The 24,211-nt window shown below is 50.6% G+C and overlaps 1 protein-coding gene across 1 annotated transcript in view; it reads left to right on the top strand.

The window, feature by feature from the left end:
• C2CD3 (C2 domain containing 3 centriole elongation regulator) overlaps window positions 1–13,946 on the top strand; it is a 155,134-nt gene extending 141,188 nt beyond the window's left edge. The window contains exons 31-32 of the mRNA XM_075333991.1: window positions 488–593; window positions 13,247–13,946. Of these exons, the coding sequence (XP_075190106.1) occupies window positions 488–593; window positions 13,247–13,393 (253 nt within the window). The 3' untranslated portion in view covers window positions 13,394–13,946. The remainder of the gene's footprint in view (window positions 1–487; window positions 594–13,246) is intronic.
• The last annotated feature ends 10,265 nt before the right edge of the window (window positions 13,947–24,211 follow it).

The following is a 24,211-nucleotide window of genomic DNA, read 5'->3' as shown; positions in this document are numbered from 1 at the left end:
GGATATGATGTGTAGACAGGAGGGGGCTGGATAGGATGTGTAGACAGAGGAGGGGGCTGGATATGATGTGTAGACAGGAGGGGGCTGGATAGGATGTGTAGACAGAGGAGGGGGCTGGATATGATGTGTAGACAGGAGGGGGCTGGATAGGATGTGTAGACAGAGGAGGGGGCTGGCTTAGCTACTGAAGGGAGGCAATGGCTGGTCGCACAGGCTGAGGCATTGGGCTGCGCTGCCCCTATAAATTTGAAAGTGCAGAGAGTGTGATAGTTGATACTGTTCTGATACATTGTAACATTCGGGACAGGAGAGGTTTGTCCTGATGGGATTTGCTCACAGAGGATTGTATACACTGGGTGTAATTGTAGCAAACCCTCAGCTGTGAGAAGCATCTCCGGACAGGTTTTAGCCCGCAGCCTGAATCCGCCTCATCACTTTGTGGTTTAGTCCCTGTTTTCGGTCTTGCCCTTAACTCCTCCATGTCCAGGTCGGATCCGCTGATTCTCCCAAACTTCTTCCTTCCTCCTGAGCACTTGGAGGCTTCGATGAGATCTCTGAGCCTTTCTCCAGCGATCCCCTCCTCCGCTCCAAAGGTGCGTGTCTACGCGGGGACGACGTATCTCCTATATTACCTGCACCAGCAGCAAGTGGGCAGTGTACAAATTTATAACTAGGTGAGAGGGGCGCAGAGGGGTCCCCCTGCAGGAGTATATATGCAGCCAAGCAATAGTGTAACAATGTGGTAACAATTAAAATATAACCTTTATTGGTTAATGATTAAAAATATCAAACCACACAACAAATACGGTTGTAGAAAACAACCAAACGAAATGGAGCAGATGTAAGGCTCCTAGTATCACCATGGAAGGACCAACTTCACACGGGGGGGACGGGGGGGGAAACCTCCCACCACGGTGATAGAAATGAAGACAACTCTAGACAAGTTGTCAAATACATAGAACTGAGTTATATACAAAAGACAGTAGGGTCATATAGACAAAGCTCATAAAGATATATAAAGAAAACTTTAGTTGTCCAATATATAGAGGGGGGGGGCCAATTCATAACAGCCTCACAGTACCCCTCAATTGGCAACCATCTGACCTGATATGCTCTTAGACCTCCCAACGCGTTTCATAATATGCTTATTCCTCAGGGGACTATGGTCAAAAGAGAGCTGCAATAATAAACAAGAAGGTCAGGATGCTATATAAGTACAAATATAACAAAAGAGAACGTATATTTCCAAAAGAATCCACATGTTTTTACCTTCAGTAAAGCGGACCTCCAGCATGTTGTGTCTGGGCCTTGGCATACAGCACCAGACTTTCAAATCCCCCACCCTTAAATATCCTGTGGGTGTATAGGGGAACGCCCCTCTTATGTTAATGGGGCTAATGATAATTGTCCACCATATGTAGGGAGGCAATCCTACCCTCGGGATATAAACGCCCCTAGGGTGTATGGGCGGAGATACACTCCTATTGTTCCTCCCTTAACACTCCCCCCATACAGGAGCAGGGCTTTCCCCGCGATCACGTCACGGAGGCACCGCCCACTCCTGATACACGCCGACGTGGGCGTAGCCCAGGCTACGCCCTACACACTGACACCCAGCCAGCCGCTTGTCACTAGGCGGCGTATATGTAACGCGACACACATCCGGTCGCATAGTATTGCCTCACCATCATGCTGAAGGGTCACGTACACGAACAGCGTAATATCCGGTCACGCGGCCGCGCACGTGATCCGGTGACCATGGAAGCGCTGGACGCACATCGGCCAGAGGACCACGTGCGCGAGCAACGCAATGTCCGGTCACGTGGCTATGCAAATAATCCGGCGACCATGGAAGCGCTGGCCGCACATCGGGCAGAGTATCACGTGTGCGAGCAGCGCAATATCCGGTCACACAAGTAAACCGGTGACCATAGAAACGCTGGACGCACATCGGCTAAAGGGGCAAGTGCGCGAGCAGCTCAATATCCGGTCACCCGGCCGTGTGAATGATCTGGTGACCATAGTAACGCCGGACGCCCCACGCACGGGCATCACCCACCCACAATGCGTACCGCCCCACGCTGATCACGCGGCCGTACACAAGGCCATGTGATATTAAAGGAGGGCATAGGACCCAATGAGGGGGTGCCGCCCACAACACTAACCTATAAACAATGACGCTATTAACTATCAATACGAAGAAAGCTACAAAAAGGCAGTTTGTCACAATTATCATTAGCCCCATTAACATAAGAGGGGCGTTCCCCTATACACCCACAGGATATTTAAGGGTGGGGGATTTGAAAGTCTGGGGCTGTATGCCAAGGCCCAGACACAACATGCTGGAGGTCTGCTTTACTGAAGGTAAAAACATGTGGATTCTTTTGGAAATATACGTTCTCTTTTGTTATATTTGTACTTAAATAGCATCCTAACCTTCTTGTTTATTATTGCAGCTCTCTTTTGACCATAGTCCCCTGAGGAATAAGCATATTATGAAACGCGTTGGGAGGTGTAAGAGCATATCAGGTCAGATGGTTGCCAATTGAGGGGTACTGTGAGGCTGTTATGAATTGCCCCCCCCCCTCTATATATTGGACAACTAAAGTTTTCTTTATATATCTTTATGAGCTTTGTCTATATGACCCTACTGTCTTTTGTATATAACTCAGTTCTATGTATTTGACATCTTGTCTAGTGTTGTCTTCATTTCTATCACCGTGGTGGGAGGTTTCCCCCCCCGTCCCCCCCGTGTGAAGTTGGTCCTTCCATGGTGATACTAGGAGCCTTACATCTGCTCCATTTCGTTTGGTTGTTTTCTACAACCGTATTTGTTGTGTGGTTTGATATTTTTAATCATTAACCAATAAAGGTCATATTTTAATTGTTACCACATTGTTACACTATTGCTTGGCTGCATATATATCATTTGTGAAGCATACATCTTAATTGAAAGTCCCCCTGCAGGAGCAGAGACGGGGCCGCTCTGACTTCACTATGTCCCATACTGCAGCCCTGGAATTGTCATTAATGGGATTGTCGGGGTCACCCATACTGGATCAATGGTGGTCCTGTGCCCAGCAACCCCAGCGGGCAGCTCACAGTATATGGAGCCGTCCTGTTCTATACACTGTTTACATCCAGACGCGGGCGGAGGGGCCGCGCTCGCTACGCTCGGGTCCGGGGACTTCTGCTGCTGCTGCTCGGTGGCTCGAGCGGTGGGCCGGACCCGGGGACTCGAGCAGCGCTCCTCGCCCACGAGTGAAAAGGGGGGTGGTTTGTTTGGGGAGATAGTTCATGACGCCACCCACGGGTCGTGGTGATAATGGGCACCACTGCTGCTGGTGACGGGGATCCCGGGAGCGATGGCGGGGAGCAGCTAGGATGTTGTCCCCTCTGTGGGTAGGGGTTGGTGATCCCGGGGCCCGGTTGCGGTACGGGGAGGCAGGGTAGCTGGGGTGCAGGGTTGCGGAGGCAGCGCGGCGCAGTGCCGGATGGCACTGTGGTACTCACTCAGGCACAAATTTACAGAGTCTCTGGTAAACCAAACGGCTGGATGGACGGGTCCCGCAGCCGGCTGCAGTGTCTTTGCTCTCCCCGGACAGGTTGATGGTGGCTGTCTTTCCCTGCACCTGTGTATCAATGTTTTGACTCCGATAGCTTCCCAACGGTAGTCCGCTCCCCGGCGTATAGGTGCCGAAGGAGCCCGTTTTGCCCGCAGGCGCTGGCCCTTGGATCTCTAGCCTGTGGCGGTGGCTGTATATCCTCACGGTGTGGACTGTTGCCTTCTGTCGGGTCTTGGGTGTTAGGAAACCCCTGGGGTTCCGGTCACTCTCGGATTTGACCTTTGTCGGCGGCTCCAAGCCTAGTCGGGGTCCGATGGCCCTGCCTTTGTGCTTAGCTTCACTCCGCTCCCCGGTTCGGTACCGGCGGGCCACCGCCCGACCCCGGTCCTACGGTTCCGCGGTGATCCACTAACTCCTGCAGACGGCCACCACCGTCTTCCAACCTTGCTGACAGTGCCTGGGCTCCTACCCAGACACTAACAGTTTCTGTCCTCTCACTTTCAACTCCAACACTTAACTAACTGCTTTTCCCGCCTCCAGGCCTGTGAACTCGGTGGGTGGGGCCAACCGCCTGGCTCCGCCCCACCTGGTGTGGACATCAGACCCTGGAGGGAGGCAACAAGGGTTTTTGTCTGACAAATGTAACTATCCAGGGGAGGGTGTGTGTGTGTGTTATGTCTGTGACTACCTGGCTAGTCCAGGGCGTCACATTCCCCCTTGGTGAAATGCAGACCGTCCGCGGGCTGCCCGTCCATCACCGTTTTTATTTTCTGAAAAATATAAATTAACATGGAAAACATTCAACATAAGCATACTTTTTTTAATCTTCCCTGACGGGAGGCTTTTCTCTTAAACGTTACTAACGGCATGAAAAATAAAACATTTTTATTAATAACGGACGGGTTCATGGTCTTCCGCTCTCCCACCCAAGCAACCTACACCTTGATGCTGCCCCTAAGAAACGGGCAGCACCCCTTTCACCCCAGTCCAGGTCCAGGTCACCCGAGCGGGAACGGGCACGGTATCTCGCACCCGGCTGTCATCTCAAGGGACCCCACGTCCAGGGGGATCCCTGACCCCCCGGAGGATGGTCACCGGTCCTGGTGGTGACCGGACCCCAGCTTGCTCTGCTGCGGGTCCTTGCTCCAATCTGCCTCTCCGGAGGCGGCAACGGATTCCAGCCCAACAACTAGTTAAAAAACCACAAGTTCGTGGTTGGCCTGCAAGTTCTCGGCCTTGTCCATGAGTAGTTCCTCATGCGGTAAGGGGGCTTAATGGTTCACGGACGGTAATATCAACTTGTCGAAAATCAGGTTAATCATTCGGGTAATTGGCGTTCATTCATTCAAAACAAGGTGCTGAGGGTCCCAACGGGGACAGTACCTTTTTCAACTTAACTTCATGCTTTCGGGGCGGCTACCACCGCAGGGGGTCGGCCCGCTTGAGTACCGGACGGTACATCGGGTTCTTCTCCCACTTGCAACTAATTCCAGAGCCATGCATCACTACCGGGAATGGTGGCAGGGACAGCGTGCTCGGGACCTCCTCCTCCATCAACTGCACCATCTCAGGCCCTCCTGCTGCGGCGCCGCTGGGTCCCGGCTCCCACTCAATGAAGGCTGGTTCAGGAGTTTGCGTAGCTTGATCGCGGCACGATCGCGGTGGCCCCTTGCTCACGGGCCCACACCACGGCAACTATTCTGCGTACCTCCGCCTTCCAATCCAGCAGCTGTTGTAGGTTCTGCGCCCTCACCTTCATGCAGAACCGGCCCAGCTCCCGCTCCATCCAAGCAGCGGTCCCGGCGGGGAGCTCACCCGGGCCGCAGTCTTCAAAGGCTACTCCTCCTCGGCTTCTTCCGAGCCTCGCCGCTCCAGCAGCGGGTGCCCCTGCGCTCCAGCCCTGGAACGCCGACATTTCTCCATCCGCACCCCCCTTGGTTCTTTCCAGCACTTCCTCCTTCTTCAGGGGGCGGGGCTTCGTTTTCGCGCCTTCCCTGCTCGGGAAAGACGCTCGAGCGGGAAATCTTCACACCCAAGATGGCGGAACTTCAAATTTTTCGGCCGGACGCCGCCGGCGGGGACTGCAAGGCGCATTTCTACCGGTAGGTAGATTGGTTCTATCCTGTTCGTGACGCCAAGTTGTCGCGGGCGGAGGGGCCGCACTCGCTATGCTCAGGTCCAGGGCTTCTGCTGCTGCTGCTCGGTGGCTCGAGCGGTGGGCCGGACCCGGGGACTCGAGCAGCGCTCCTCGCCCACGAGTGAAAAGAGGGGTGGTTTGTTTAGGGAGATAGTTCGTGACGCCACCCACGGGTCGTGGTGATGATGGCACCACATCTGCTGGTGACGGGGATCCCGGGAGAGATGGTAGGGAGCAGCTAGGATGTTGTCCCCTCCGTGGGTAGGGGTTGGTGATCCCGGGGCCCGGTGGTGATACGGGGAGGCTGGATGGCTGGGGTGCAGGGTTGCAGGGGCAGCGCGGCGCGGTGCTGGATGGCACGGGTGTACTCACTCAGGCACAAATTCACAGAGTCTCTGGTGAACCAAACGGCTGGATGGACGGGTCCCGTAGCCGGCTGCAGTGTCTTTGCTCTCCCCGGACAGGTTGATGGTGGCTGTCTTTCCCTGCACCTGTGTATCAATGTTTTGACTCCGATGGCTTCCCAACGGTAGTCCGCTCCCCGGCGTATAGGTACCGGAGGAGCCCGTTTTGCCCACAGGCGCTGGCCCTTGGATCTCTAGCCTGTGGCGGTGGCTGTGTATCCTCACGGTGTAGACGGTTGCCTTCTGTCGGGTCTTGGTTGTTGGGAAACCCCTGGGGTTCTGGTCACTCTCGGATTTGACCTTTGTCGGCAGCTCTAAGCCTAGTCGGGGTCCGATGGCCCTGCCTGTGTGCTTAGCTTCACTCCGCTCCCCGGTTCGGTACCGGCGGGCCACCGCCCGACCTCGGTCCTACGGTTCCGCAGAGATCCACTAACTCCCGCAGATGGCCACCACCGTCTGCCAACCTTGCTGACGGTGCCTGGGCCCCGACCCAGACACTAACAGGTTCTGTCCTCTCACTTTCACCTCCAACTGAAAACTGACTGCTTTTCCCACATCCAGGCCTGTGAACTCCTCGGTGGGTGGCTCCGCCCCACCTGGTGTGGACATCAGACCCTGGAGGGAGGCAACAAGGGTTTTTGTCTGACTAATGTAACTATCCAGGGGAGGGGGGGTGTGAGGTGTAATGTCTGTGACTACCTGGCTAGTCCAGGGCGCCACACCAGCATCTCTAATAACGGATCGGTAGGGGTGGAGGATCCCCCATACGCCATGTATTTATGCAGTGTGATTTTTGACCACAAGGTGGCACCCTTGTTATTGCCCACATACAAGTGATTGCAAGGAAATAATTGTGGGGGGGATAAAGGAGGAAAATGTTGGTCTTAAATGTGAGGAGCGGTTGGAGTTAGGTTGCGAAGCCTTCACTAAATGATGGACGACTTACTCTGGAAACTGGCGCAAATTTATACTGCAAAGACCCATAACCCGAGCACTCATCCCTCGCAATGTGCTGGGGGCTTCCTAGTCTGGTCATATCTGGCGAGTCCTTTTTAGACGTTACTACTTTTTTGGAAATATAATATCTAGCGCTCCTGCTGGCGAGGAACTACAACTCCCAGCAAGTCCTGACCGTCTAACGACAGGTGGAGTGCGGCAGGTTACTGATCTCAGGGGAACGCCACTATGTAGCATTGCTATGTAGCAGCCACTAGGTGGCGACATTTTCTTTTATTTTAGGAGTAAAATGGTGAAATTGACAGAATTGAGTGGAAACCGGAGTGACGCAGTGTACGCTGTTTCCCGATATTACTCGCCTTTCTTAGAACCGCACAAAAGACTTATTATTATGCACAGATCAGAGGAAACGTGAGATATCCGGCGAACGTCAGTGCTCCCCATAGATAGTGTACAGGGGGTGATGAGCGGGGCGGCCGGGGGCGACCATTGTGCCGTTACCTCTACTGAGAACATAGCTACACAAAAGCTTCAGGTCTCGACCCCCCGCGCCATTCGTTTTCTATGGGGCTGCTGAGTGCTGCACCCGGCCGCCCCATAGAAAATACTTTGCGGTCAATATTCATCCATCCTCGGTCCGTGGCGTCCATTTCTTGTGTAAAAAGAATATTCCAAACGTCTCCTTCCCATATTTTTTTTTAATCACTGACCCATTGAGTTGCTCTGTGACTCAGATCAAAAACGGCAAGTCTCAATATTTTTTATATTTTTGCCCCAAAAAAATAAACAAAAACGGACATGTGAACAGAACCATAGACTCTAATGAGAAACACTGATGGAAAAAAATGTAACTGAATGAGATCAGATCCATCAACAGCAGCTTGTTGACGGTTTCCTGGAAGTCAGCTTTTTATTTTTATTTTTGCAGAATCAGATATTGTAATATATCAACGTTGACTATATCTCGGCCAATCACAACACTGCATTTACTTTTCCAAGATAATGAGATTCGGCAGTGATCTGATTGATCGCTTTTTGCTATGGCGGAGCGCAGAGCTGCGGACATGGAGCGCCGGCCGCTGTCACCGCATTGAAAATCCATTATCGCTGAAAACCATGAAGGAGAATTCAGTGGAAAATGCAGTGGTCACACGGAGCACGAGGGCAGCGGAAAATTAGACGTCCGGTGCGGGGGCCGCACAATACAGGATTATCGGGGGTGACGGTGAGCAAACGGCACTGTACTATACTAAGAATGTGCAAGGAACAAGACCACCGCACAGACACCACCTCCTCCGCGCCTTAGAGGGATCATCTAGTATCCCAGAATCCTTATAATGAAAAGTTCTATAACTTTTCTATTATTGGTCAATTTTGTTTTTTTCCTTAACCCTAGAATGCGCAACCATAACAATCTACCATAGAAAACAAGTGACCTAGCAGGCCTGCGAGGCCCCAGGCATGCATTCTAGGGTTAAATCTCTGCCACATTGATCTTTACAGCCTGCAAATCCCATCCTGTCACACAGCTGCAGTTTTGTTACAATGTGTCAGGTAGCAGATTAGCACAGCACACATGAGGTGTCTGTACTGATACATTGTAACAAATCCTTCCCCGTGATCTTCAGCTTCTGTAATCCCAGATGAAACCTTTCACCTGCACTGATACATTGTAACAAACTGTCAGAGCAAGAGAGATGTGGTGCAGGGTCAGACGGCGCAGCCTGCACAGTTTTGGTTGGAGCGGGGTCAGACGACGCGGCCTGTACAGTTTTGATTGGAGCGGGGTCAGACGGCGCAGCCTGCACAGTTTTGGTTGGAGCGGGGTCAGGCGGCGCGGCCTGCACAGTTTTGGTTGGAGCGGGGTCAGACAGTGCAGCCTGCCCAGTTTTGATTGGAGCGGGGTCAGGCGGCGCGGCCTGCACAGTTTTGGTTGGAGCAGGGTCAGACGGCGTGGCCTGCACAGTTTTGATTGAAGCTGGGTCAGGCGGCGCGGCCTGCACAGTTTTGGTTGGAGCAGGGTCAGACGGCATGGCCTGCACAGTTTTGATTGGAGCGGGGTCAGGTGGCGCGGCCTGCACAGTTTTGGTTGGAGCAGGGTCAGACGGCGTGGCCTGCACAGTTTTGGTTGGAGCAGGGTCAGACAGCGCGGCCTGCACAGTTTTGGTTGGAGCAGGGTCAGACGGCGTGGCCTGCACAGTTTTGATTGAAGCTGGGTCAGGCGGCGCGGCCTGCACAGTTTTGGTTGGAGCAGGGTCAGACGGCGTGGCCTGCACAGTTTTGGTTGGAGCAGGGTCAGACAGCGCGGCCTGCACAGTTTTGGTTGGAGCAGGGTCAGGCAGCGCGGCCTGCACAGTTTTGGATGGAGCGGGGTCAGACGGCGCGGCCTGCACAGTTTTGATTGGAGCAGGGTCAGACGGCGCAGCCTGCACAGTTTTGATTGGAGCGGGGTCAGACGGCGCGGCCTGCACAGTTTTGATTGGAGCAGGGTCAGACGGCTTGGCCTGCACAGTTTTGATTGGAGCGGGGTCAGGCGGCGCGGCCTGCACAGTTTTGATTGGAGCGGGGTCAGGCGGCGCAGCCTGCACAGTTTTGATTGGAGCGGGGTCAGGCGGCGCGGCCTGCACAGTTTTGGTTGGAGTGGGGTCAGACGACGCGGCCTGTACAGTTTTGGTTGGAGCAGGGTCAGACAGCGCGGCCTGCACAGTTTTGGTTGGAGCGGGGTCAGACGACGCGGCCTGTACAGTTTTGGTTGGAGCAGCGTCAGACAGCGCGGCCTGCACAGTTTTGGTTGGAGCAGGGTCAGACAGTGCAGCCTGCACAGTTTTGATTGGAGCGGGGTCAGGCGGCGCAGCCTGCACAGTTTTGATTGGAGCGGGGTCAGGCGGCGTGGCCTGCACAGTTTTGATTGAAGCGGGGTCAGGCGGCGCGGCCTGCACAGTTTTGGTTGGAGCGGGGTCAGACAGTGCAGCCTGCCCAGTTTTGATTGGAGCGGGGTCAGGCGGCGCGGCCTGCACAGTTTTGGTTGGAGCAGGGTTAGACGGTGCGGCCTGCACAGTTTTGATAGGAGCGGGGTCAGGCGGCGTAGCCTGCACAGTTTTGATTGGAGCGGGGTCAGGCGGCGCAGCCTGCACAGTTTTGATTGGAGCGGGGTCAGGCGGCGTGGCCTGCACAGTTTTGATTGAAGCGGGGTCAGACGGCGCGGCCTGCACAGTTTTGGTTGGAGCAGGGTCAGGCGCCGCGGCCTGCACAGTTTTGGTTGGAGCAGGGTTAGACGGTGCGGCCTGCACAGTTTTGATTGGAGCGGGGTCAGGCGGCGTAGCCTGCACAGTTTTGATTGGAGCGGGGTCAGGCGGCGCGGCCTGCACAGTTTTGGTTGGAGCAGGGTTAGACGGTGCGGCCTGCACAGTTTTGATTGGAGCGGGGTCAGGCGGCGCAGCCTGCACAGTTTTTATTGGAGCGGGGTCAGGCGGCGTGGCCTGCACAGTTTTGATTGAAGCGGGGTCAGGCGGCGTGGCCTGCACAGTTTTGGTTGGAGCGGGGTCAGACTGCGCGGCCTGCACAGTTTTGGTTGGAGTGGGGTCAGACAGCACGGCTTGTTTTGTCCGGGCCGAGCTATGGCCGCTCTTCCTCCTTGTCTTATCGGGTCAGAACAAGTTTTTGTTCCCAGATCTGAATAAGAAAGTTTCAGTTCACTGACAGCAAGCAGAGATCTCGATAGGGAGGGCTGATTCTGATGGTTGGAAGATGTCTGGCACATCCTGGCTATTTTTCGTTGTCTGCCCGGACGCGGACTCCCTCCTATAGTATTGACCCCTGTATCCAGGGCCCTGGTGGGTCAGTGTTGTCCTCTCCCTGCCCCCCGGTCCAGCAGGTGTTTGTATGGCGGTGCCCGGGGCTGATCCTGTAGCCGGCGGTTTCGCGGGCCAGGAATGCAGTAAACATGTAGGGTGTGAGGAGCGCGGCGCCCGTTACCCCGCAGGTCAGGGTCACGGGGCGTCTCAGATCACAAACACGCTGTTTTCCTTTTGTTTCTGGGAACCGACTGTACACGAAGACGGCAAACAAAGGAGAACTGCGCCCGGGTACAGTGTGTGTGTGTGTGTGTGTGTGTGTGTGTGTGTGTGTGTGTGTGTGTGTGTGTGTGTGTGTGTGTGTGTGTGTGTGTGTGTGTGTGTGTGTGTGTGTGTATGTATATAATATAAAATCCTCAGGGTATAGGCCGTTAACCCTTTCCCCTCTGGAATCCGAGACCCTGTAGATTCATATTCACACCCTTATATGCAGGTTGATGTACTGCTGCTCATCCTGAGCCTCCTGGTTCTTGAATATAAGACCCCGATCCTGTTACCTGAGCAGTGTCAAGATATTCTGCAGGTGTAATACATAGAATATGTGAGGAGGGTCCGGTAACGGTCGTGCTCCTCGCTCGCTCGCGGCGTCCCACCGGTGACATCACGCCTCTGCCGCATCCTCCCCGACTCTTCCTTTTTCTCTCTGTGTACAAAGTTCAGCAGCGGCTGATAATCTGGAGCCGGTTCAGTCCGGATGACGGAGCGCGATCAGCCGCCTCCGAAATTAGCTGTGAACTTGGCAAAGCCGTGGCTGGCAGGGAACATTGCACAATGACAGCTGCTGACAGCACTGTTAACCCCCTCACCACCAGGGAGAGCAGGACTGACAGGAAGTGGCCCGGAAGAGAGTGGGTGTAATGACACTGGGGGTACAGGATAATGACACTGGGGGTACAGGATAATGACACTGGGGGTACAGGATAATGACACTGGGGGTACAGGATAATGACACTGACACTGGGGGCCGAGGATAATGACACTGACACGGGGGGCCCAGGATAATGACACTGACGCGGGGGGCCCAGGATAATGACACTGACACTGGGGGCCCAGGATAATGACACTGACACTGGGGGCCCAGGATAATGACACTGACACTGGGGGTACAGGATAATGACACTGGGGGTACAGGATAATGACACTGACACTGGGGGCCGAGGATAATGACACTGACACTGGGGGCCGAGGATAATGACACTGACACGGGAGGCCCAGGATAATGACACTGACACGGGGGGCCCAGGATAATGACACTGACACTGGGGGCCCAGGATAATGACACTGACACTGGGGGTACAGGATAATGACACTGGGGGTACAGGATAATGACACTGGGGGTACAGGATAATGACACTGACACTGGGGGCCGAGGATAATGACACTGACACTGGGGGCCGAGGATAATGACACTGACACGGGGGGCCCAGGATAATGACACTGACACGGGGGGCCCAGGATAATGACACTGACACGGGGGGCCCAGGATAATGACACTGACACGGGGGGCCCAGGATAATGACACTGAAACTGGGGGTACAGGATAATGACACTGACACTGGGGGTACAGGATACTGACACTGGGGTTACAGGATACTGACACTGGGGGTGCAGGATAATGGCGCTGACACTGGGGGTACAGGATAATGACGCTGACATTGGGGTACAGGATAGTGACACTGGGGGGTACAGGATAATGACACTGACACTGGGGGTACAGGATAATGACACTGGGGGTGCAGCATAATGACACTGACACTGGGGGTACAGGATAATGACACTGGGGGTACAGGATAATGACACTGGGGGTGCAGGATAATGGCGCTGACACTGGGGGTACAGGATAATGACGCTGACATTGGGGTACAGGATAGTGACACTGGGGGGTACAGGATAATGACACTGACACTGGGGGGTACAGGATAATGACACTGACACTGGGGGGTACAGGATAATGACACTGACACTGGGGGTACAGGATAATGACACTGACACTGGGGGGTACAGGATAATGACACTGACACTGGGGGGTACAGGATAATGACACTGACACTGGGGGGTACAGGATAATGACACTGACACTGGGGGTACAGGATAATGACACTGGGGGTGCAGCATAATGACACTGACACTGGGGGTACAGGATAATGACACTGGGGGTACAGGATAATGACACTGGGGGTACAGGATAATGACACTGGGGGTACAGGATAATGACGCTGACATTGGGGTACAGCGCCTGTAGATGGCTCCTCCCTGTACCCGTCCTATGACCAGATGTTGGGTGCTGTACACACAGGCCTCACTGACCGCTCACCTTTCCTTTTTCAGGGTGAAGATGGGGCCGGGGTGTCTAGAGGAATCCCATTCCGCCGTCGCCCGCGCCAGGTCCCCAGCATGGCAGGTGCCGCACTACCGAAGGCCGAGGTGGATCGCATCGCCAGGATTTTTGCAGCACAGTTTCCTGATCAGAAGTGAGGACGACATCTCCGGACGCCTCCACCCCGGACACCCGGCTCCTCACTCCTCCTCATCACTGAGTGGTCAGTCTGCTGGGATATGTAGCTCAGTAGTTGCCACTCACAAGTGATCTACATCCCGAGGGTCCACACAACCCCTGTCTATACATTACAGATTCCTGATCGGCTGATCTTTGGAGGACCAATCGAAAAAGAAGGACTAATGTATTATACTCCAGAGCTGAATTCACAATTCTGACACTTATTATCAGCAAACCTAAACCCCTGAGTTCCTATACTGCAAGAGGGGTTCTGCACAGATTTGGTGTGAAGACATCACTTCCCAGAAGACAAATCACCAGACACTAAACAAGCAAGGAGTTAAGATTTCAGCTGTGAAGTCTGCAGGATAGTGAATGCAGCTCTGAAGTATAATGTCGGCCGTATTAGAGCCATGTCAGGTCTCAGCATTGTATGCCTGCTCGTGGACACCTCTCCCTCGCCGGCGCCCCCTCTTGTACAGTCGTGTATTATAACTATTTATGGAATTTTCTACAGATAAATTATTTCTCCACTGATTATGTCTTAATTTATTCACTTTCACAAGTTTGGAATAAAAGTTTGTCTATAACAGTGATCATCCGCGTCTTATTAGGGTGGGGACGTCCAGTGAGGGGCTACACCGGGCCTGCAGTGCCACTGACATCCTGTGGAGGAGGGGGGCGCTGTTTTTAGAGGAAGGCAGCCATGTTTGTCTATGGATATCCCCTTTAAGCAGGCCGTTCATTAGTGGATGGAAAGTGTGTGCTCAGTGGTCCGCTGCCAGGAAGGGGCATGGCTGGCATTATAATAACACATGGGCACTGCCAGGGGGTCACATATGAGAGCAGTGAGGGACAAGTGTCTCTCAGGGAATATGGCCGACTACATTCCTGTAGCAGGTTTGCCCTTAGCAACAGGATTGTCTGCCAAGCTGAAGTGGCAACCAATCAGATTCAAGCTTTCATTTCTTAGAAGTCCTTTTGAAAATGAAAGGAGCGTTGTGATTGGTTGCTATGGGCAATAGCTCGATTTCTCCCTTGCTTTGGTTGTTGCCGCGTGAAGGCCCTAATACTGTGTTGTGAATAAGATCTCCTCACAGCACCGGGATCTCCTCAAAGCGCTGGGATCTCCTCACTGCAGACTCAAATAGTCACTGGGGGGTGGGATACTATTGTATTAACAAATGGAGGACACCATGTGATGAGTTCGTACACCATGAATACATTCAGCGGCCATTTTGGTGCCATCTATGTTCCCTGTAAAAAAAAAAAAAAAAAAGCCACTGTGCTGTTTTTTTGGTTGTTTTATCTAGGAGTATATTGATGAGATGTAGGCAAAATGCAATTTTTTTTTTGTCAAATTGCTGCTATTTTGCCCCAATTTACCCATAATTGTGCTATATGGAGCACTATCATCACCTATTTGCTGCGATTTTCACTAAACTGTGGCTAAATACTGACATAAGACTGAACTGTGTGAATTCGCCCCCATTTTCAGATGGTGACGTGTACAATCGACCGCCCACCCCCATTATTTAATTTAGATTATGGCGCCATTGAGGTTTCTTCTGAGAATCCATACAATAAGGATGAAGCGGTGGCACTGCCTCCTGCCAGGTGGATAGTGATCAGTGATTACATGTGACGCGTTCAACTCTGCTACATCTATACACCGGCGGCCATTAGTTGGTGCCCACTGTTGCCCTATGGGTAATCAATCATGGCAGTGGTGGGTCACACCGGGGACCACGTGGTGTTTACTTGTCCTGTACTCCTGGGGATATTTACGGCTCTAGTTCCCTCGGCTGAGGCTGAAATGGGCCCCAAAGATGGGGGGTTGCGGGGGGCACACACCTCCTATATAGAAAGCCTCTGATTGGCTGAGCCCACCAGCTGTCAGACATTATTTCAGGTGCTGAGTCACTGAGTCCCCCACGTGTGGCCCCCGCCATTCATAATCACTCTCATGTGAGGGTCTTCAGCGAGGAGATGATGTCTGGGTACATCTATTATGAGTTTGTTGCTTTTTTGCAAAAAAAAAGTCTTGCATCCGTAAAACCAAACCAGGGATTCATTCTGCCTAGTCATCGTGAAAAACTGCAATGCGCAATCGACGTGGCTGCGAAAAAAACATGTGCGGGGTTTGTACAGGACGTAACGTATTTTACCCATTTATGAAGACAGTAATGGCCGCCTGCCATCATACCCAGTAGCCTCTACAGGCAGCACGCTTCTGTTCATCTCCTCCATTGCTCTGCTCGCACTCGACGACTTCAGGTGAAGAGATTTCAGTACACGGCGCCATGTTGTTCTATCGTGCAAGTCAGATTTATGGAATTTATATGCCACAATGCTTTTATAGCACAAAAAAAGCATGTCTTGGCAGGAAAAAAGCTGCTTTTTTTCATGCTTTCTTTTTCTTTCCATGTTGTTTTTTTTCATGCTTTTTTGCTTCTTTCCACGCTTTTTTTCATGGTTTTTTGCTTCTTTCCATGCTTTTTTCATATTTTTTATTTTTTTTTTTGCTTCAATCCATGCTTGTTTTCCATGTTTTTTCCCATGCTTTTTTGCTTCTTTCCATGCATTCGGGATAATTTTCTCATCAATTTCCTGGGACTTCTCCTCATCTGCTCCTGGACGTCTGCAACAGCGATGTGTGTTCCCATCTCACGGGGCCCGATTCATCATTTGTGATTCATTAAAGTAATGTTTATTTTTGTCTTCTGCTCATCACAGGAGCAGTTGGTGCAAAATCAAAAATGTACTTTATTTCACCAGTTTTTGTGACTTTTTCAGCAACAAAAGCCGTAAATGCCTTAAAAAGTGACGAAAATGCGCCAAATTGTAAACCTCAGAAGCCTCTCTACAGGATGAGACTGGAGGCAGAGGCACCAAAAAATGGACAGAAAGTCGCATTACATCTGTCTAAAATATCTGCATAAGCAAAAGCTGTCGAGGAGAAAAGGGGAAAAAAAAGACTTAAAAAAAGAAAGACGACATAAAAGTGCTGCAAAATGTGGCACTATTTTTTGCCGGAAAAAAATACTGGATGACCTGTTTAGGCCTTGTGCCCACAGGGCTATTTTCATGCTTTTTTTCTTGCTTTTTTTAATCTATAAAAAGCAAAGAAAAATCATCCCAGCAAAGTCTGAGTATGAGAATTGTGACTTGCTGTGTCCATGATGCTTCTTTTTTCCTTGCTTTTTTCTTGCTGAAAACAAAATCAGCATGTGAATTGTTTCTGCTTTTTTTCCCTATCTCAATAAATAAAAAGAAGCATGGAAAGAAGCAAAAAAGCATGGGAAAAAAACATGGAAAGAACAAAAAAACATAAAGAAAAAGCATGGAAAGAAGCAAAAAAACATGGGGAAAAAAAGCATGGAAAGAAGCAAAAAAAAAAACATGAAAAAAGCATGTAAAGAAGCAAAAAAAACATGAAAGAAGCAAAAAAAAAAACCCATGAAAAAATCATGCAAAAAAGACATGAAAAGAGCATGGAAAGAAGCAAAAAAACATGGGGAAAAAAGCATGGAAAGAAGCAAAAAAAACCATGGAAAGAAGCAAAAAAAAAAGCATGGAGAGAAAAAAAAATGAAAAAAGCATGGAAAGAAGCAAAAAAAAACATGAAAAAAAGCATGGAAAGAAGCAAAGAAAACATGAAAAATAACAACATGGAAAGAACGAGAAAGCATGAAAAAAGCAGCTTTTTTTTCCTGCCAAGACATGCTTTTTTGTGCTAAAAGCACTGTGGCGTATAAAGTCCACAAATCTGACTTGTCGAAATTTATGGACCGATCTGTTCTAACTACTCACTCATCAGCCCGGACTCGTGTATTCATAGGCTGCGGATATATTAGGGGTTTTTTTGTTTGTTTTTTCAGATATATGAATGTGGAAAAGAATGTTCCTATTCATTGACAGCAAGCAGAGATCTTGAAAATGGTTCAGAATTAAACCACGAAGTGTATTGGAAAGGTTCAGCGGGTCGGAGGCAGAATCTGTTCCCGGCTGATGTGACTCGGCGGCGTCTTATCACGGCTGAGCAGATTTGTCCGCTTCTGCCCGGTTCGATCATATATAAGGCGTGTGCCCGCGATGCCCGGACCGGTTTGATGTTCTGCCAGGTCCCCCGGGTGCAGGTGAGTTCACTGATGGAGGCTCTGTTGATTGATTTATACCAAATTATATCTCATCCGATTATGTAAGGGAATTGCCCGAGTAGCAACTCCAGAGATGACAGCTCGTGGGGGGGTGGGGGGAGTGTATAATAAGCTCCCTGCTGCGGAGAAGGGGAATCTCAAGTCACTACAAAGAAACAGATGTGCAAAAAAAATCCTCGTTTTGTGCACACAGCTTTTATGCAGGCCTATGTGTCACCATGGTTACAGACCACAAACAAACCCTGCGTAGTCTGATCCTGCAGTTACTCTCATCCATCTGTTGCCCTCCATAACAATATCTGTCACAGGACCCATCAGAGTGATACTGTCTGCTGAGCTGTGTATCTAATCCTCTCCTGTGTGATACTGTCTGCTGAGCTGTGTATCTAATCCTCTCCTGTGTGATACTGTCTGCTGAGCTGTGTATCTAATCCTCTCCTGTGTGATACTGTCTGCTGAGCTGTGTATCTAATCCTATCCTGTGTGATACTGTCTGCTGAGCTGTGTATCTAATCCTCTCCTGTGTGATACTGTCTGCTGAGCTGTGTATCTAATCCTATCCTGTGTAATACTGTCTGCTGAGCTGTGTATCTAATCCTCTCCTGTGTGATACTGTCTGCTGAGCTGTGTATCTAATCCTCTCCTGTGTGATACTGTCTGCTGAGCTGTGTATCTAATCCTCTCTTGTGTAATACTGTCTGCTGAGCTGTGTATCTAATCCTCTCCTGTGTAATACTGTCTGCTGAGCTGTGTATCTAATCCTCTCTTGTGTAATACTGTTTGCTGAGCTGTGTATCTAATCCTCTCCTGTGTGATACTGTCTGCTGAGCTGTGTATCTAATCCTCTCCTGTGTGATACTGTCTGCTGAGCTGTGTATCTAATCCTCTCCTGTGTGATACTGTCTGCTGAGCTGTCTATCCATTCTATCCTGTCTGATACAGTCTGCTGAGCTGTGTATCTAATCCTCTCCTGTGTGATACTGTCTGCTGAGCTGTTTATCTAATCCTAGCCTGTGTGATACTGTCTGCTGAGCTGTGTATCTAATCCTCTCCTGTGTGATACTGTCTTCTGAGCTGTGCATCTAATCCTCTCCTGTGTGATACTGTCTGCTGAGCTGTGTATCTAATTCTATCCTGTGTGATACTGTCTGCTGAGCTGTGTATCTAATCCTATCCTGTGTGATACTGTCTGCTGAGCCGTGTATCTAATCATATCCTGTGTGATACTGTCTGCTGAGCTGTGTATCTAATCCTATCCTGGGTGATACTGTTTGCTGAGCCGTGTATCTAATCCTATACTGTGTGAATACTGTCTGCTGACCTGTGTATCTAATCCTATTTTGTGTGGTACTGTCTGCTGAGCTGTGTATCTAATCCTATCCTGTGTGGTACTGTCTGCTGAGCCGTGTATCTAATCCTATCCTGGGTGATACTGTCTGCTGAGCCGTGTATCTAATCCTATACTGTGTGATACTGTCTGCTGAGCTGTGTATCTAATCCTATTTTGTGTGGTACTGTCTGTAGAGATGCTGTATCTCAGCCTGTGCTGTGTGGTACTGTCTGTAGAGATGCTGTATCTCAGCCTGTCCTGTGTGGTACTGTCTACAGGGATGCTGTATCTCAGCCTGTGCTGTGTAGTACTGTCTACAGGGATGCTGTGTCTCAGCCTGTGCTGTGTGGTACTGTCTGTAGAGATGCTGTATCTCAGCCTGTGCTGTGTGGTACTGTCTGTAGAGATGCTGTATCTCAGCCTGTGCTGTGTGGTACTGTCTGTAGAGATGCTGTATCTCAGCCTGTGCTGTGTGGTACTGTCTGTAGAGATGCTGTATCTCAGCCTGTCCTGTGTGGTACTGTCTACAGGGATGCTGTATCTCAGCCTGTGCTGTGTGGTACTGTCTGTAGAGATGCTGTATCTCGGCCTGTGCTGTGTGGTACTGTTTACAGGGATGCTGTATCTCAGCCTGTGCTGTGTGGTACTGTCTGTAGAGATGCTGTATCTCAGCCTGTGCTGTGTGGTACTGTCTACAGGGATGCTGTATCTCAGCCTGTGCTGTGTGGTACTGTCTTTAGAGATGCTGTATCTCAGCCTGTGCTGTGTGGTACTGTCTACAGGGATGCTGTATCTCATCCTGTCCTGTGTGGTACTGTCTGTAGAGATGCTGTATCTCAGCCTGTGCTGTGTGGTACTGTCTGTAGAGATGCTGTATCTCAGCCTGTGCTTTGTGGCACTGTCTGTAGAGATGCTGTATCTCAGCCTGTGCTGTGTGGTACTGTCTGTAGAGATGCTGTATCTCAGCCTGTGCTGTGTGGTACTGTCTGTAGAGATGCTGTATCTCAGCCTGTGTTGTGTGGTACTGTCTGTAGAGATGCTGTATCTCAGCCTGTGTTGTGTGGTACTATCTGTAGAGATGCTGTATCTCAGCCTGTGCTGTGTGGTACTGTCTGTAGAGATGCTGTATCTCAGCCTGTGCTGTGTGGTACAGTAGCTCAGGTGCACAGGGTGGGGATCATGTTTCCTCCGCTGGTAAACATCATGCTCCAGATCTGCACACAATAACACCAGGACCGGGCCCTCCACCAGCCCCTGATTCTGATTGGCTGAGCTCCACGCCTCCAGCCAATCATAGTGGCAGGTGATGGGTGAGACGTTCCCTGTCACTTCTTATGGAACGTTCTGGGAATAAGACGTCTGTGACGCAGGGAAAATGTGACAGGAGGAACACAGCGACCCGAGGAGAGGAATAGGAAACATATCCGTCCTCCGCACTGACGGACGCAGACCGCAAGACCCCTGTCCAGGAACATGACAGCCAGTCCAATAACTCTATGATCCTCACAGGGTCCCCCTACACAGTATGATGCCTCCAGAGTCCCTACACATAGATACCCACAGAATCTCTACACAATATGATGCCCCCAGAGTCCCCCTACACAATATGATGCCCCCAGAGGCTCATACACAATGTGAAGCCCCCCAGAGTTCCTCTACACAATATGATGCCCCCAGAGTCCCTCTACACAATATGATGCCCCCAGAGTCCCCCTACACAATATGATGCCCCCAGAGTCCCTCTACACAATATGATGCCCCCAGAGTCCCTCTACACAATCTGATGCCCCCAGAGTCCCTCTACACAATATGATGCCCCCAGAGTCCCTCTACACAATATGATGCCCCCAGAGTCCCTCTACACAATATGATGCCCTCAGAGTCCCTCTACACAATATGATGCCCTCAGAGTCCCTCTACACAATATGATGCCCCCAGAGTCCCTCTACACAATATGATGCCCCCAGAGTCCCTCTACACAATATGATGCCCCCAGAGTCCCTCTACACAATATGGTGCCCCCAGAGTCCCTCTACACAATATGATGCCCTCAGAGTCCCTCTACACAATATGATGCCCTCAGAGTCCCTCTACACAATATGATGCCCCCAGAGTCCCCCTACACAATATGATGCCCCCAGAGTCCCTCTACACAATATGATGCCCCCAGAGTCCCCCTACACAATATGATGCCCCCAGAGTCCCTCTACACAATGTGATGTCCCCCAGAGTCCCTCTACACAATATGATGCCCTCAGAGTCCCTCTACACAATATGATGCCCCCAGAGTCCCTCTACACAATATGATGCCCTCAGAGTCCCTCTACACAATATGATGCCCCCAGAGTCCCTCTACACAATATGATGCCCCCAGAGTCCCTCTACACAATATGATGCCCCCAGAGTCCCTCTACACAATATGATGCCCCCCAGAGTTCCTCTATACAATATGATGCCCCCCAGAGTCTCCCTATACAATGTGATGCCCCCCAGAGTCCCTCTACACAATATGATACCCCCAGAGTCTCCCTATACAATGTGATGCCCCCCAAAGTCCCTCTACACAATGTGATATTGTATATACCTCAAAAACACTCCCCGAGACAAGAAAGGCAAGAGTCAAAACACCATTTAGATGTAAAATAAATATATTTTATTAACAAATAAGTTAAAAAATTGACAATAAAAACAATGAGGAAGCTAAAAATATAAATAGACAGGGTAAATCTTAGGGACAGTATAAGCAAAAAATACCAGGGGAACCACTGCAAAAAGGTAAAAAAAATTGGTTTAAGATGTCAAATAACAATATATGCCCCTAAATAATTTAGAAAATGTCTATCATATGAAAACAACTTATTAGTAGTAAATACAAACAATGATGGCAAATAACTATAGATAATAAAAGTTATTGTGAGTTATATATAATTTTTAGTTCAGCATTCAGTTCAGTGCCTAGTGCTTAATGGATTAAAGGAAAAAATGCTGAATCCTTAATTATAGGTTAAATCCGAATAACCAGTGTAAGTAAAGGGCACGAAAAGTAAAAAGTAGCTGGGAATAGAGGCAATATAGATTAATGGCATGAGTTTAGAAGCCAGCTAAAAAAAGTAGCTAAAGTGGAAAAAGTGAATATGGGAATACAAGTCCGAATGTATGATACCTTAAAGTAGTTCATGGGATTCGCCTGTCCACTGCCCGACGCGCGTTTCGTTCTGCATTGGACTTTCTCAAGAGAGGGTGATAGCAAGGGTGAGCGTGGGTTCCAAAAAACCAACTGAGTTCCGCTTGTGTAGAGTTCCTCTACACAATATAATGCCCCCAGAGTCTCCCTACAGAATGTCAAGCACCCCAGAGTCCCTCTACACAATATGATATTGCCACAGTCTCCCTACAGAATGTGATGCCACCAGAGTCCCTCTACACTATATGATATCCCCAGTTTCCCTACAGAATGTGATGCTCCCAGTGTCCCTCTACACAGTATGATGCCTCCAGAGTCTCCCTACAGAATTTGATCCCAACAGAGTCCCTCTACACAGATGCCTCACACTCAGTATGATGCCCTCTACAGAACATGATGCCATCACAGTCTCCCTACAGGATATGGTACCCCAGAGTTCCCCTACATAATATAATGATCCTAGAGTCCCAACATAATACGATGCTCAGAGTTCCCCTAGAGAATGTGATGTACCAAGAGTCCCCCTACACAGTATGATGCTCCCAGAACTACTACACAATATATGTCCCCCACAGTCTCCCTACAGAATGTGATCTCCCCAGAGTCCCCTACATAGTATTATTCTCCCAGAGCCCCTACACAATATATTTCCCCCACATTCTCCCAATTGAATGTGATCCCCCATGGTCCCCCTACATAGTATTATGCTCAAAGTCCCCCTACAGAATGTGATGCTCCCAGAGTCCCCCTACACAGTATGACGCTCCCACAGCCTCTACACAATATGATGTCCCCAGTCTCCCTATAGAATGTGATGCCCCCAGAGTTCCCCTACATAGTATGATGTCCCACATTCGATACGATGCCCAATATAATGCCCTCACGGCCACCACACAATATGTTACCCCATAGTATCCCTACAGGATGTGATGCCCCCAGAGTTCCCCAACATAGTATAATAATCCTAGACCCCAGACATAATATGATGCTCTCAGAAACCTCCTACAGAATGTGATGTCCTCAGTCACCTTACACGGTATTATTCTCCCAGAGCCCCTATACAATATATTTCCCCCATAGTCTCCCTCTAGTATGTGATTTCCCCAGAGCCCCATACATAGTATGATGCTCAGAGTCCCCCTGCACAGTATGATGCTCACACAGCCCCTACACAGTATGATATGCCCAGTCTCCCTATAAAATGTGATGCCTCCAGAGTCCGCTTACATAGTATGATGCCCCATACATAGTTTGATGCTCCTACACATATGATGCCCACAGAGCCCTACACAATGTTGCCTCCACAGTCTCCATATAGAATGTGATGCCCCCAGAGTCCATCTACACAGTATTTTGCTCTCCCAGCCCCCACACACAGTATGATGCCCTCCCAGCCCCCACACACAGTATGATGCCCTCCCAGCCCCCACACACAGTATGATGCCCTCCCAGCCCCCACACGCAGTATGATGCCCTCCCAGCCCCCACACGCAGTATGATGCCCTCCCAGCCAGCCCCACACACAGTATGATGCCCTCCCAGCCCCCACACACAGTATGATGCCCTCCCAGCCAGCCCCACACACAGTATGATGCCCTCCCAGCCAGCCCCACACACAGTATGATGCCCTCCCAGCCCCCACACACAGTATGATGCCCTCCCAGCCCCCACACACAGTATGATGCCCTCCCAGCCAGCCCCACACACAGTATGATGCCCTCCCAGCCAGCCCCACACACAGTATGATGCCCTCCCAGCCAGCCCCACACACAGTATGATGTCCCCAGAGTCCCTTTCTACGAAGTGCACAGCTCTCATTCACGCCATCATTCTGTTCAACTGTATTTGCACCCACTGGTGGACGCAGACAGGAAAGGCCCCTGTGTAAGAACATTATATGGGTCCTTTACACTCCAATAGCTCATCAAAATGCACAATTTCACCTGTTTTAGGGGTAATAAGGACCCCCTGACCTCTTGAGCCCCTGTGCAGCTGCACAATCTGCACCAATGATATGTCCGCCCCTGTTTGCACCCTAAAGTGATAGATACAGTTGATAGCAGGACAGACACTCAAACCTGGGACTGCCCCACTTGGGAGACATGATTATTTCTGCCATTAC

The sequence above is a fragment of the Anomaloglossus baeobatrachus genome, chromosome 2, assembly GCF_048569485.1.
Source record: "Anomaloglossus baeobatrachus isolate aAnoBae1 chromosome 2, aAnoBae1.hap1, whole genome shotgun sequence".
In the NCBI taxonomy this organism is placed as follows: Eukaryota; Metazoa; Chordata; class Amphibia; order Anura; family Aromobatidae; genus Anomaloglossus; species Anomaloglossus baeobatrachus.
This window is presented reverse-complemented; position numbering and strand designations above follow the sequence as displayed.